The sequence below is a fragment of the Phoenix dactylifera genome, chromosome 10 (genome assembly GCF_009389715.1).
Source record: "Phoenix dactylifera cultivar Barhee BC4 chromosome 10, palm_55x_up_171113_PBpolish2nd_filt_p, whole genome shotgun sequence".
NCBI classification, from domain to species: domain Eukaryota; kingdom Viridiplantae; phylum Streptophyta; class Magnoliopsida; order Arecales; family Arecaceae; genus Phoenix; species Phoenix dactylifera.
The window spans coordinates 11,381,588-11,396,695 of NC_052401.1; the positions used below are offsets into that span (position 1 = coordinate 11,381,588).

Here is a 15,108-nt window from a genome sequence, read left to right on the forward strand (position 1 = left end):
TTAAAGATTTGCAAGGGCTAATCTCCACTTTCTACTCTACACCCACCCCATCCCTTAAGGGCTAATATCATAGGATTTTTTTTTTTCTTTTTTTTGAGATTTACATAAGTCATTTGAATACCCCACCCTCTTACCTAAGTGGCAAGGGATGATGCTATCCAAGCAAGTTCTCGGTGGGCAAAAGAAATTAACAGTGCTATTTTCATTACAAGATGATTAGCCACTGAGACAAGGATGAATTTTAAATCAAAGATACTAGAAGCAGTTTGAAAATGATTTTATTGTTGTTTTCAACAGCTTTCATTTTGCCAGCTTGGATATGGCCATTTAAAGGGTAGTTCTATATACACCCCCCCTATTGCTCAGGACACCCCCCAAAAACCAAAAAAAAAATACCCAAACTAACCTTTAGTGTAATTACCATATTGCCCTTGAGATTTTCTCATACACCCCCCCTTCCTCCTCCTCCGTTTCGTTTTGAAAAGAAAAAAAAAACCCCCCTCAAACCCCCCTTAAACCCCTCGATCCATTTACATCGTTTAGGCGATCTTTGAAGGAGATTTAAGCCCCATTCGAAGCATGGACAAGCAACTAGTGATTTGGGACGAAGAATCGGCCGCAAAGGTACGTGTTCCACCTTGTTTCGAAATTTTTTTTTTTTCACGGTTCGTGCTCCGTTCGGCACTGGATCGCCGAACAAAAGGCTTCTGTTCGGCTGAACAGTGCCGAACAGAAGCCTTCTGTTCGGCAACCCTCAACCGAACAGAAGCCTTCTGTTCGGCTGCACGGTGCCGACAGAAGCCTTCTGTTCGGCTGCGCAGTGCCGAACAGAAGGGTTCTGTCCGGCTCTGTGCAGCCATACAGAAGCCTTCTGTTCGGCACTGTGCAGCCGAACAGAAGGCTTCTGGTGCCAAATCGCGTGCCGTGCTGAATTTTGTGCCGAACAGATCCTCTGATTCATTAATTCTTGGTGATAAATTATTTTATATGTAGGGCTATGCTACAACCGAATCGAGTATAATTGGATCAGAATTTGTACTGGATTACACAAGCGAATTTACAACTTACGAGGTATTATAATGTATTGTGCAATTTTGTATTAGTTTAGCGAGCTATTTTTACAACTGTGTACTTACATAAATTGTTTAATGTATAGATCTTCAAGAGTAGAGAGGACTTGTGTAATTGGTGTCGTGAAGCTGGGAGGCGAAATGGTTTTGTTGTTGTAATCAAATCATCTGATGCAGGTACCATTTCTAAGAAACCCAGAATTACGTTAGGTTGTGAGAGGGGTGGGACGTACCGAACCAAAAAAGAAAAGCGAATAAAGACTGCCTGTGGGACAAAGAAGTGTGGATGCCCTTTTGCATTAAGAGGAAAGAAATTGGATACTGCGGATGATTGGATATTACTGGTCGTATGTGGAGTGCACAATCATCCCGCTGCAGAGAATCTGGAGGGGCACTCATATGCAGGGAGATTATCCGAGCAGGAGACGGAATTGTTAGTGGATATGTCGAAGAGTTTGGTTCGTCCAAAGGACATATTATCCACATTGAAGGAAAGAGATGCCCTCAATGTTACGACTATCAAGACTATCTACAATGTACGTCAACGGTTTAAGGTTGCAGAGAAAGCCGGGAGGTCTGAAATGCAACATCTATTAGGTAAATTATCAGAGGCTAAATATATTGAGTGGCATAGGAATTGTACTAATACGGATGTTGTGCATGACTTATTTTGGGCACACCCTGGCAGCATTGATTTGTTCCGTGCATTTCCCCGTGTGTTGATAATGGATTGCACGTACAAGACGAATAGGTATCGTCTTCCGCTTTTAGAGATTGTGGGGGTGACATCTACTGACATGACATTTTCAGTTGCTTTTGTATACTTAAATTCTGAGGGGGAAGAAAGCTATACTTGGGCATTAGAGAGATTGCGCAGTGTCATAGCTGATGATGTTTTGCCTGAGTTGATTGTTACAGATAGAGACTTGGCTTTGATGAATGCAATTCATAGAGTATTTCCTACTGCTAGACATTTATTATGTAGATGGCATATTAGTAGGAATGTTTTGGCCAAGTGCAAAAAAATTTTCGAATTGAAGGAGAAATGGGATAAATTTATTATGAGTTGGAATGTACTAGTGCTGTCCTCCACGGAAGACGAGTATAATGATCGCTGGAGTGCACTGCAGAGAGAGTTCGGTACCTATCCAGATGCACTACAGTATGTGTCAGATACTTGGCTGAGCAAATACAAGGAAAGATTTGTTGCGGCGTGGACGGATACATGCAGGCACTACGGAAATGTGACGACAAATAGGTATCACAAATAAAGACTCATTTAATTTTAATTTGCCTCAATTGTTATATCTAACTTTCATTTGTTTACTAGGGTCGAGGGTGCACATGCAAAGCTCAAAAAGCAGCTTGGATCAAGCCAAGGAAGTTTCGAGTCATCTTGGACTAGAATACATGGATTGATTGAGTTGCAGCACAGCTCCGTTAAAGCCTCATTGGAGAAGAGTTTATTGGTAGTGCAGCACAACTTCAAGCCAGCTGAATTCAAAGAGTTGCGAGGTTTCATATCTATAAGTGCGTTAAATCATGTCCTCGCCCAATCGAAACGAGCCAATTCAGTTGGGTTTGATGATTCAAATTGTGGGTGCGCTATTCGACGCACACATGGTATACCATGTGCTCACCAGATTGCGCGGTACAGGGTGGAAGGTCGGCCCATTCCTCTCGACTGCATAGATCCTCATTGGAGGAAACTTGATATTCTGCCTACCCCCCCGTGCAGCCAATTCAGTTGAGTTGTGATGCAGAGTTAGATTTGATTGCGCTACGATTCAAGAAGTTAGATGGGGCTTCTCAATTGCAGATGATCAAGAAGTTACGAGAGATTGCAAGTCCAGATAGTACACCTCTTTTAGAGCCTGCAAAACGGAAGACCGGTTCACGTGGGCGCGCTTCAATGAAGGTTGATACGTCTACTCGACGTGACCCGTCTGCGTTTGAGTTGGTTCTATCTGGACAGGATAGTTATTCACCTGGTGTTGAGAAAGTTACCATCCGCAATCCATCTACTCAGATTCAAAAGAGGCGGCCCAAGCAAAAGGTAAGTACCAAATATTTATTTCCTTACAATAGGTATCACAACGTCTACGGGACGGTCCGTGCCGTGCCGGTATGTCATGTGCCGATACGGGACATGTCGGGACGTACCGTGCCGAGATGTGCCGATACGGGACATGTCGGGACGTGCCGTGCCGAGATGTGCCGGTACGGGATGTGCTGAGACGGATAACTATTTGGATATTTCTGCCATTGTTACATATTTTCTATCATTTGATATTATTTGCAGGTTTTTCGTACTAGAGCCCAGTCACATACGCCCATTATCTATATTGATGCTATTCCTTCTGCCTTGAGACCATACATCCAGCATATCAAGGATGTAAAAGCTGATGGGAATTGCGGATTTAGGGCAATAGCTGACTTACTGGGATTTGGAGAAGATGACTGGGTGCGTGTTAGGAAGGATTTATTGCAAGAGTTGCAATGTCATTCGGACCACTATCGCACATTATATGGTGTGGAAGGGACGATTGCTGAGATCACTCATGCATTATCATATTATGATGATTGTCCACCATATGACAGATGGATGACTATGTCGGACATGGGTCATCTTATAGCATCCTGCTATAATGTTGTTCTATACCATCTCTCGTTGCAACAATGTCTGATCTTCCTACCTCTCCGTTCTGTGCCACTACCTCTTCTATCCCGCAAAGATATCGCTATCGGATTCGTAAATGGAAATCATTTTGTTGAGGTACTACGTTCACAACATTTTGTCGAGGGATGGTCTGAATACGACCAAACTGTCTAAGAACCCTTTCTGGATGATAGGGTTCTACGATATCAAGGCACTTGATGGAGCCACTAAAAAATGCGACGGGTATATATGGGCGATCTCCCCGAAGCCGATGATGGGGATCCCAAATAACCTGCAAAACAAAAGGTCCATTTCAGTTTTATACTATATCGCATATTAAAAGTACTGACAAACACAAGCAAATGGTAATATGATACGTACCTCATCGATGCTCAAAAGGTCCAATGACTCACGTAGAACCACTAAATGGTCCATCGTGGTACGGGATGGAGTACCGGGCATCCAGCGGTGCACGCGGGGACTGGCATCAGTATACTCGAGCGACGGGTGAGGACTGAGTGCTGGAAAATGCTCATAAATCCATGCTTGCAGAAGCGTCATATAACCACTGATCTGTCTCACTGATGACCTCGACGCAATCCCCAACTGCCGATACAAATATGCTAAGGCAGCTGTACCCCAGGCATATGTGCTCACCCTATCCAGATCCCGCAGTAAACACGGATACGCTATAGGCACCCTGGTCCCACTCTTATCAGCAAAGAGTGTGCAGCCTAACAAAAATAACAAATAGGCTCGTGCTGCACACTCTATCCTCTGCTGTCTGTCTCTATCAGATACAGAGTGAAACTGAGTCCTCAGCCACTCCATCCTCACAGACTGACCGCGCGATGACAGTACCTCCTGACGCGCGTCTCCAGCTGACACCCCCAACAACTCCACAAGTAGCTCCTCAGCATCCCGATCACTCATCCTCTCAGGAGAAACTGATACTGAGGAACCTGCGACAGGAATCCCTAAAATGGCGGATACATCATCCAACGTGATAGTGATCTCGCCAAATGGTATATGGAAGGTGTTCGTCTCGGGCTGCCATCTCTCTACGAAGCCCGAAATCAGAATCTTATCGATGAATCGATAAGAGCACTGTACTAACTCTACGAGGCCCGACTACCTCAATAGTGCTCTGAACCTGGTATTTGGTTAGTTTGAAGACCACCACTTCCATTCACCAACCTTGGCAGTATGGTTCATGCACTTTAGTGGAGCTCGTTCCTGTAATATAAATGTATAATTACTACTACTCTATAAAACATCAATAAACAAAATATAATGCTATAACAAATAAACAATACCTGTTGCCTCCAGATGGAAGCTGCTATATGCGTCCTAAAACTGATCAGGACGGACTCATCCTCTGGACCTCCTGGACATGGTCCAACGGACTCATCGTCTTCGCCCCTAGCGGGCATATCATCATGCTCTGACTCAGGAGAGTCCGATGGCATATGAGCAGGCTCGGGAGAAGCAATCCTAGCACGACGTCTCCTAGCTGACGCCGTAGGTCTAACTCTGGCGGAACGGGGATCCATGTCTGAAAATATAGAAATTCAATGTTAGGCTATATCAAAGAAAATAATTCAATTGCATACATAAATGTTCGGCACAAAATTCAGCACGGCACGCGATTTGGCACCAGAAGCCTTCTGTTCGGCTGCACAGTGCCGAACAGAAGGCTTCTGTTCGGCTGCACGGTGCCGGACAGAACCCTTCTGTTCGGCACTGTGCAGCCGAACAGAAGGCTTCTGTTCGGCACCGTGCAGCCGAACAGAAGCCTTCTGTTCGGTTGAGGGTTGCCGAACAGAGGGCTTCTGTTCGGCACTGTTCAGCCAAACAGAAGGGTTCTGTTCGGCGATCCAGGGCTGAACGGAGCACTGGAGGCGGGGGGGGGGGGAGCTACCTCGAGGTGGTCGTGGAGGCGCCGGCGAGGTGCTCGTTGCTCGGGAGATGGCCGGGGAGGTGGTTCCGGGAGAAGCCGGCGAGGTGGTCGGAGATCGGGAGAATGCCGGCGACGAGAGGGAGAAGGGGGAACGGGGGGGTTTTGGGCGTTGGCGAGGTGCACTGCACCGACCGGCGACGAGAGGGAGAAGGGGGAGACGGAGGGGGTTTGGCCGCCGGCGAGGTGCTTGAGGCTGGTTTTTTGGGCGGAAGGGTTACGGGTGTTTTGGAGGGGAAAAGCGGGGTGGGGGGGGGGTTTGGGGGGTGTAGAGAGCAATTTAGGTGAGGGGGTGGGGAGGGTGGGGGGTAATTTAGGTATTTTTAATTTTTTAGGGGTGTCCTTAGCAAATGGGGGGGTGTAGAGAGTATTTAATTTTTTTTTAATTTTTGGGGGGTGTCCTGAGCAATAGGGGGGGTGTATATAGAACCACCCCCATTTAAATTATACTTCCATGGCTTCAGTTCCAATAAAAGGGCAATTTTACCCCTTGACTTTTGTCCTATTCAAAGTCTCCTTAAAGGCTAGAGTCTTGGTGTGTAGGTTAGCTCTATTTTTAGATGTTGGGGTTGGCAAATCCTCGATAATTTCTTAAATGCATGTGACATTTTTTATTATTGTATAAAGAAAAAGAAGGATGGTTTTCTCTAGAAATTGGACTTTGGAAAAGCTTCTGATAAAGATAAAAGTGAACCACCATCTGAATCTATTTTTCTTATCCAAATCTATCCAGCTATGGATAAAAATTTAAGCATTTGACTAAAAGTCTATATCCATATCCATATCAATCAAAGAAAAACAGATATGAATATGGATAGACAACTATCCGATCTGTTTCCGAATATTCGAATCTATTTGTAATCTTATTTAGTTTTATAAAGCACTCATAAACTTTTGAAAAGAATATATAAAATGTTAATAATTTGACTTACCATCTAATCAGTAATATATCTAATCTATAGTTATAAAATTTAATTATCCGACTTAGATCCGTATTTATATCTATACTTCTATATTTCGATTAGTATCTATATCCATCTAAAATAAATATGGATATAAATTTTTACATCCACCTAATATCCATATCTGTATAACTATTTATTTACACATAGATATGAATATACTAGTATCCGATTATGTTTGCAGCCCTAGATTTTGATAAGCTAAACTGAAAAGTTATTCTAATAATTCCAGAGATAAGATGCTTCCCAGCTGCATGGTTATGTTGGATTCAATCAATTATCAGTACCAGCAAGGTAGCTATTATTTCAGATGATGAAGCTGGCAATTGGATATCATGTGAGAGAGGTCTTCATTATTGCAAATGCTGAAGATTCTTAACGGAGCCAGATAACAAAATGTCAAAATTTAATTAAAGAACTAGACCTTTTGGAAGCCAAAGAAGGAATTCCTAGCCAGCACCATGCAGATGACAGTCTTCTCTGTGCCTGTGAAGCAAAAGAAGACTGTAACTTCCATAAAAAGCTCTCTCATTTGCCTTGGAAATGATCAATTACAAGCACGGACGTTTTAATGCTCAATTGCAGATTAGAACAGCTCCCAATCAAGTACTCGGGCCTAACTTTCGTAACAAAAGACCCTCCAAAGATCAATATGAATTTATCATTGAAAAAGAAGGCAAAAGGCTGACAAGCTGGAAAGGTAAATTACTCAGCATTTGACATAATTACTGTGTCAACTAATCTTCCCATCCACTATGTCTATTTTCAAGCTTCCATCATGGGTAATGGAGAAAATAGATGGCTTTAGAAGAGCTTTTTTGTAGAAAGGTCCCAACTCTGGTTTTGGCTTCTCATGGCTGGTTAATTGGGACGTAGTTTGCAAGTCAAAGAAGGAAGGTGGTACTAGAATCAAGGCCGAATTCAATGATGCATTGCCAGTAAAATGGGATTGGAATTTAATTCTAACAAAGAATATATATGATTGAAGACAGTGAAATGGTCCTATTATAAAACGAGGAGATTTGGTATGAGACCAAGCTACTCTTCAAGATTATTATCACCTGCATGAAAACATATATACAAAATACTTAACCATTCTGGTGTTTGCTTTGCAATTACTCTAGGAGAAGGGAAGAAAGTCAAATTCTGGGAAAATTGGGCTGAATGCTTACCACTCTGTTCTCTATGTCCACAACTCTACCAAGCAGTGATAAAACCGAACTTCTCAGTTTCTGTTCTTTGGAATAAGAGAAGATACTCATGGATGATACTTTTTCAGAGGAAAACAAAACTATGCAGAACATGTTGAATGGCTGCAATTCGGGAAGATTTTGACGCTATAAAGCCCCGATTTAGGGGCCGATAACCCATGCTGGAAGCTTGACAAGTATAGAATCTATAATGTCAAACTACTTTTACAGCTTCATTTAATTTGGAGGACTGAGATGCACCTCTTACCATTTCCTCTGGAGGATGCTGTTCCAGAAAATATTAGTCTGTGTGTGTAGAAATTAACAAGGAGCTTTTCATATAGCGAAGTTCTGGCAGAAGGATGGAATGTAAGCAATGATTGCTGTTTCTGCAGCAAAAATTCTGAAATTGTCAGTGTATGGCCCCTGGTTAAAGCCTGGATTAAATCAAAGAATATGTGCCTTCACTTGGTTTCTCATTATGGACTAATTGGAGTAAAAGAAATCAGAAAACAGGTCAGGCGTGCATGGGATCATTGTTGAAGAATAGTAGAGTTCTCATAAAGAAGAACAGGACTGCCGAGGCTATTGCCAGAAGAGGACTACCTCTTCAACAACTAGAGTTCCTGGGAAATTGAAAGACTACGGAAACTTAATCCAAGCTCTGAAATGTTTTATCTCATTCTTCTGTAACTTGATCCTTTTGCGGTTTTATTTTTCTTTATCCCTCGACCCTCACAAATTGTTTCTCTTAATACAATTGGGTGGGCTTTGGGCCACCTGTTCCATTAAAAAAGAAAAAGAAAGCGCATACAAAAGTCTAGAACCAGAAACTACAGTTCTAAACCAATTTGAATTTGCATCATCTTGGCCCGATTTCTGTTATCCAAGATCACAGAAAAGCATCATCTATATCAACTCCAAAGCATGTTCGACATTAATTGTTCTTTTCTGATTCAATTGGGAAAAAAATCAACCATTTAATGAAGCAATCGTATGCATACCGAAGAGTATGACTTGCATGAACGACAAGAGGAAATTAGATATGCAGCATATCAGATTGTTGGTTATTTGTTGATCGCATATGCAAGACCATTCCAGTACAAAATTTAAAGAAAGTATAAACTAGAAGCAGATAACCTCCATCTGAATAATAAGTTCGTTAACTCCTTCTGCAAAGGTGATCTTCTATCAGCTTGGGTCATGATCATTGATATCAACATTGACATTCATCTGAGTTTCTATTAGAGGTTTAAATGCAGAGCAAGTTCTGACCACTACCATCTTTTGCCTAATCCTAATAAGAATTTACCTTTTATTGACTTCCATCCTAATCATTGTCCAATATGCAAAATTATGCATAAAACTAAAGCAAATTTAAAATTTGTAAATGAGATCTGATTCACAATAAAGTATAATCCTTGGCCAATTGAAACTTGGTACCGAGTACATTACAAAAACCATAACATGCTAATTTACTTCTCAAGAACTGAAGCAGGTTTAGTTTCCCAACATTATCTAATTGATAAAAAAATACCTTAACTTCTTTTATGTTAGCTTATGAATGGTTTTCATGTCCACAGCCTCCTGAAGAGTGCCTTTTTTGAGATGGTCCCACCATTTCATAAGAAAGTTATCGACAACCAGCCTGAACCAAGGGGATAGCTTCACACCATCTTCCCCAGCATCTGCTTTCCTCAGCAGCTCCTTCAACTGATCTTGATTAACGTATTTAACATCGGCAACTTCATCAGGATTGGGAAGCAATTTCACATCACGAACAATAAAAAGCAGATAATCAACTGAAATGAAGAAAGATATATTATAAGCTTAGTATTAGGGAGGCCATGCAACAATTCATGAATGAAGCTCTGTAGTGGACATACGCTCATGTTCTCCCCACTTTCCATCAGATGGGGCCTTATATAGAATGCGTCCAAGAGGAATGAACTGATCAACAGGTAAATCTTCAGGTGGTATGCCCAGCTCATCCAATAACTTCCGTTGAGCCGCATTCCTAACCCCTGTTTAAGAAATTTATATTTAGCACTAACCATTTACAAGTTAGAAGACAATAAGATTCTTGAAATGGTTTTACAGCTAATGAAAAGTACCAAGGTAGTTTTCCTCTATGAGCTCAGATTCACGGTAAAGAGGATGGCTGCAGCAGGTGTTTGTCCATACCAAAGGAAATGTTACTTTTGTTGCAGATCTTTGCTGTAACAAATATGATGAGGTATCAATATAATCCCCTCCCTCAAAAAAAATAGAAAAAGAAAATTCAAAAGAAAATAAGTACAAACAAGGACTACAAGCAGCCAAAATGAAGCAAGACAATGAGCATGTCAGGATAAGGGGTTCAGATAGGATATAATTGCAGATCATAAGATTCTTTTCCCAATTACCTTCAAAATTTAAAAAATTATAAAAAATGTAAAAGTGAAAAAGAAGAGTTAATTGTAAAGTCAATGAATGAAAATAGAAAAGAATTTCATATAAACAAAGAATGCTATGTTGCACCACCAAAAGGCACATAAAATGTTTAATGAAACAAACAACAATTGCCAATAAATTATATTAGTTTATCAGGAAGGATTCTTAATTAGATTTATCAAATAATTGCAAGGATATGAATATCCCTCCATGAAGTCCAAAGACTTCCATATTTACGTGCTTGAAGTTGAAAACCATTATAGGCACTCTAATATCATGCGCTCAAGGCTTACTATTACAAATAATTCTAATGGAAACTCCACTTGGTTTAAAATGAAAACAACATGATCAAATTGGATTTTATAATACAGATCTGGGTCCTCCTAATCTTCTTTGGTATCCAAGGATGTGATATAAATTATTTAAGGTCATTTTGATATGGACCATAAGAACCAGGTTGTGGATGATAAGATTTGGAGAACAATGAGTTATATCAAACCTTCAAGACATGACATAACTTTATTCCATTATGACAGGGACAACATGAGCATAACCAATGATACCACTAAAATCATAAGCACATGGTAAGTAGGGTTGTATTGAGAGTGCTTATTGATAACAGGTCAGATTAAGATCATACATGTAAAGACAATTTGGTTATATATTGGAATGATAAGGTTGATATAAAAACACTTTTTATCAAAAAAGAAGACACTGCCTTTTAACTATTTTTTTTGTAAACCAAATCTAACTAGCGTTGGATGTAAAAAGAGGAGAATAGCAAGGATAGTGGCAAGTCCTCTGTCTCACTCAGATTACCCCTTTTTCCAATTCTTCCCATCTTCTTCCCAAACTTGACACCTTCTTGTGGGAACAGTCACAACTGTTATGGTGGGTGACCACAAGTTCTAGTCAACGTTCACCACTCAGTACCAGACCCCGTGGTGCCACACTAGCATTGTGTCGGTATGCCAGCCATACCAGGTATCGATACTGAATTGGTACAATATGGTACGCCTTATATAGTCCTGTTTGGGCCGGTATGGCGAACTATAGTTTTAGTTACTGTTATGCTCATCTCATCAAATATTCGAATAGCAAAGCATGGGTTACTTTTTGTTACAACATTTTCCACGCATATAATTGTTAAGGGAGAGAATACAATTCTTAGTGGCGAGCCTTAACCTTGACCTAACCCACAAATCTAGCTTGGCATGGCCAGCTAGATAGACGGGCAAGCATGGAGGCTTTTGCCAAAAGGTGTCTGCACACAACCAAGGAGGGAAGTGGTTAAGCAAGTATATGAGGCATCTTGTTTGAGACCGAAAATCATGGCAATGTAAAGTACAAACAAACACAAAACACCAAATTAACCCACCATCACAAAAAAGATATGCAAAATCACCAAAGGAAATATCCTTAAGAACAAGGTCCACAGTACCGGAACCGGCACTCATGCCGGTAGGCCGACGGTATGGTACGGTAGGCCGGCAGTATGGTGCGCCCCCATGCCATGCCGTTTCAGCATGAAACGATAGGAAAACCAGCAAAGGAGAGGGAGAGGGAGAAGGAGAGAGGGAGAGGAAGAGGGAAAGGGAGAGAGCGGAAGAGCGTGGCGGAGAGAGAGAGAGAGAGGCAGAGGCAAGGTGAGCGAGAGAGCGAAAGAGAGAAAGAGAGAGAGAGAGAGAGAGAGAGAGGAAGGGAGGGAGAGCGCATCACTCATCAAAACAAGGCCAAGGGAAGGGAGACAAAGGGCTCTCAAAGCCCCCTCTCCTCCGTGTGTTGGAACAGGGGTGGAGCCCCTATTTCGAAAATTCCACCATTGTTCGACATAGGAGTTTCGGTCCCTTTTTTATATTTTTCTTGATCTTTTTAAGTGGCTTCCAACTTTACTTTTCTTTTTTTTGAAATTTTTTACATGAAGTTGGCAGTGTGGTGTCGACTTCACCTAAAAAAAAAAAAAAGGACCGAAGCCCTTGTTTCACTTTGAACCCCCATTCCAACGCACAGAGGAGAGAGGGCTTTTGAAGCCCTGTCTCCCTCCTCCTTGGGCTTTGTTTTGGTGAGAGATGCCTCCTCCCTCTCTCCCTATGTTTCTTCCTCTCCCTCTTTTTCCCTTTCTCTCTCTTCCTCTCTTTCCTTCTCCCTCTCCCTCTTTTGAAGTCCTGTTTTGGTGAGAGATGCCCCCTTGGGTTTCTCGATTTCATTGCAGGAACTATCCCGATCTGCCGCCGATATAGCTCGATACGCCTCGAACCAGGACGTTTGGGAGAGCTCAGCCTTTTCCTTAATTAAGCGGTGTTTGCTGGCACCAATTCTAGAATTTCCAATAATGAAGATTTGTTTCTATTATTTAATCTAGACTTCTCCAAACAGCTGGGACAGGCTTGATGGCTATCAATATGATTATCTAATTTAAGCTTGAATTTTATCCCGTATTCGTTGTGCCCCTAAACAGACAACTTTTCTCATATAAGCATGCAACTTTTCTCGTATAAACATGCCTTGCAAAGAAAGCAACATCTACTTTCTTGTTCGGTTCTTCTAGCATCTCTATGAATCTCCGAGACACTATATATATTATATACCTCATCCAAATCATGGACAATACTTCAAATAGCAAAAAACCCCTCAAACAAAGAGCAAACACATATTGAAAAAAAAGTTCTTGGTAAAGTCTTTAATGCAATGTTTTGCATCTTAAGATTCTGAACACAAAAAAATTTTCGTCTACTTATTTCAGCAACATGTATTCACCAAACAATTAGGATCAAAGGTTTCATCACTTTTCCTTAACATATGCACACTGCGAATTATTTATTGACAATTTTTGTGCAATAGGACTATTGCATTAGCTAAACACGTGGAAGAGATTTCTATCTAAGGGTAGTCACTACACACCTCAATCCCAAGCCTACAATCTAACTTTTCTCATTTACTTTTAATTATTAATTACACACTTCCTAAATAAATGAAAAGTTGAGTTTGCACATTTCAGCTGTTGTTAAGCTTACTCATCCACCTAAGATTCCATAAGGATGAATAAAATCTATGATTTCATTGGATTTTCTAAGAACCAAATAGATTCAATACAATCCCTCAACTACCAATCAAGAATAAGTATGTTGGTCCTTGAATTAATATAAAAAGCAGATGAAAGAACATCCCCTGGAGGTGTTGAACAGTTGAAGTTTGCATTCTAAAGATGATGCCGGAGCATGATTTTTAAATTATATGTTGGTGCTGATAGTCATCAAAGTTGTCAAGAACATTTATAACTTCAATATTAGTTATGATCATCAATTTTAATTGGAAGAATAAGAATAATAATGGTAGGGCCTGATTCAATGACACGTGTACAAAGAGATGCTAGGATACATTTTTGACTAGGAAATGCAACGGTCTCGAAGAATTTTTTGCATGGATACAGACTGTGTTATCTTCTTGGGGTGCCTACATAGCTGAAACATTGAAATACTGTTCTGTCAGGGAGGTTGATGAGTTCGAACATCTGGAGCAGAAGTTGCTAATGTTGCTACATTATGCATGTTTTGGTTGGCTAGTGTCGTGTACAATTTTTTATTTTTCTTACGCACTTTTCTTGGTCCAAATAATTATGATGGATTTACCATCATCTATAGCTGAAACATACAGTCTTAAACTTCCTTTGATCTGCTTTCAATTGTTTGGCATATAATTATGATGGATTGTGCCACCAGATATATTTTCTTTGATGTATTTCCAGGTGGTCTTCTGCCACTTACTTCAAGAGAATTTATATATTTTCTCATTTCATTGTGAGGACCGAGGCTTTAAGTCCCAGCAGGATCGGGGGTGTCTCGGCCATCCCATCCTGTTCCTATGAGAAAATGGGACTGGGATGTGGTTGGGACTTCGAAACCCATCCTTGCATAGAAAGAAGAACAAAAAAAGAAAAGAAAGGAAGGAAGGAAAGAGGAAGAATAAGAAAAGTGAAAGGGGAGAAGAAGAAAATTGAAAGAAAGAAAGGAAGGGAGAAGAAAAACAATAAAAGGAAAGATGGAAGAAAGAAAAGAGAAAGAAGAAAAAAAAGAAAAGAAAAAAAGAAGCAAACGAAGGGATAAGAAAAAGAAAGAAGAAAAAGGGAAAAAAAAGGAAGGTAAGAAAAAAGAAACGAAAGAAGGAAGAAACGAAAGAAAGATGAAAGAAAAGAAAGGGAGCGAGATGGAGCGTGCCTATGGGACCCTCCACCAGAACTACCGTCAGGACGAGGTGGGACACTGGGGCATCCCATTCCATAGAGAAACTAATGTAGGGTTCAAACATGTCATGTGGGGCAGCGGAAGCTAGGGATTTTAAAATTTTTTTAACAAAATTTCTTTACATGAAACCCTATTAAGCCAAGATCACCTTAATGGTAACAATCAAATAATATAATATAAATGCAGAAATAGAAGAATACCTCTAACGCTAATCCAATGTGCAGAATTTCCACTAGGTGCCCAAATGTTCACCCTCCAATGGTGATCCACACGGAAACTTGATTCAAAACTTTAGCTCCAAAGACTTTTTGATCCTTAATGCTGAATCCTTCCAAAGGATTTAATTGGCTTGCTTTCTTTCCTCTATTTTTCTTTTACCTTCTAAAATCACTTCTAAACTTTTTGTCCTAAAGAAGACTACCTTGTCAAGGCTTAGGACACACTAGAAGCAATGCTAGAAAGAAGGAACTAATGTAATAAAAAAAGAAGAGAGGAGTGCGGTGGAATGGGATTAAGAAATACGGTGGAATAGTTTCCCTTTTATAGATGGCGCAGGGATGCATGCATCCCATCCTTTCATTCATGAAAGGAGGCGT

The 15,108-nt window shown here is 40.7% G+C and overlaps 1 protein-coding gene across 1 annotated transcript in view; it reads right to left on the bottom strand.

The window, feature by feature from the left end:
* Nucleotides 1-9,199: 9,199 nt before the first annotated feature.
* The window catches only part of LOC103696624 (isopentenyl-diphosphate Delta-isomerase I-like), a 28,045-nt gene continuing 22,136 nt past the window's right edge, over nucleotides 9,200-15,108 (bottom strand). Inside the window, exons 4-6 of the mRNA XM_008778308.4 lie at nucleotides 9,953-10,055; nucleotides 9,725-9,862; nucleotides 9,200-9,640 (exon numbers count right to left, since the gene is read on the bottom strand). Coding sequence (XP_008776530.2) covers nucleotides 9,387-9,640; nucleotides 9,725-9,862; nucleotides 9,953-10,055 — 495 coding nt within the window. The 3' untranslated portion in view covers nucleotides 9,200-9,386. The remainder of the gene's footprint in view (nucleotides 9,641-9,724; nucleotides 9,863-9,952; nucleotides 10,056-15,108) is intronic.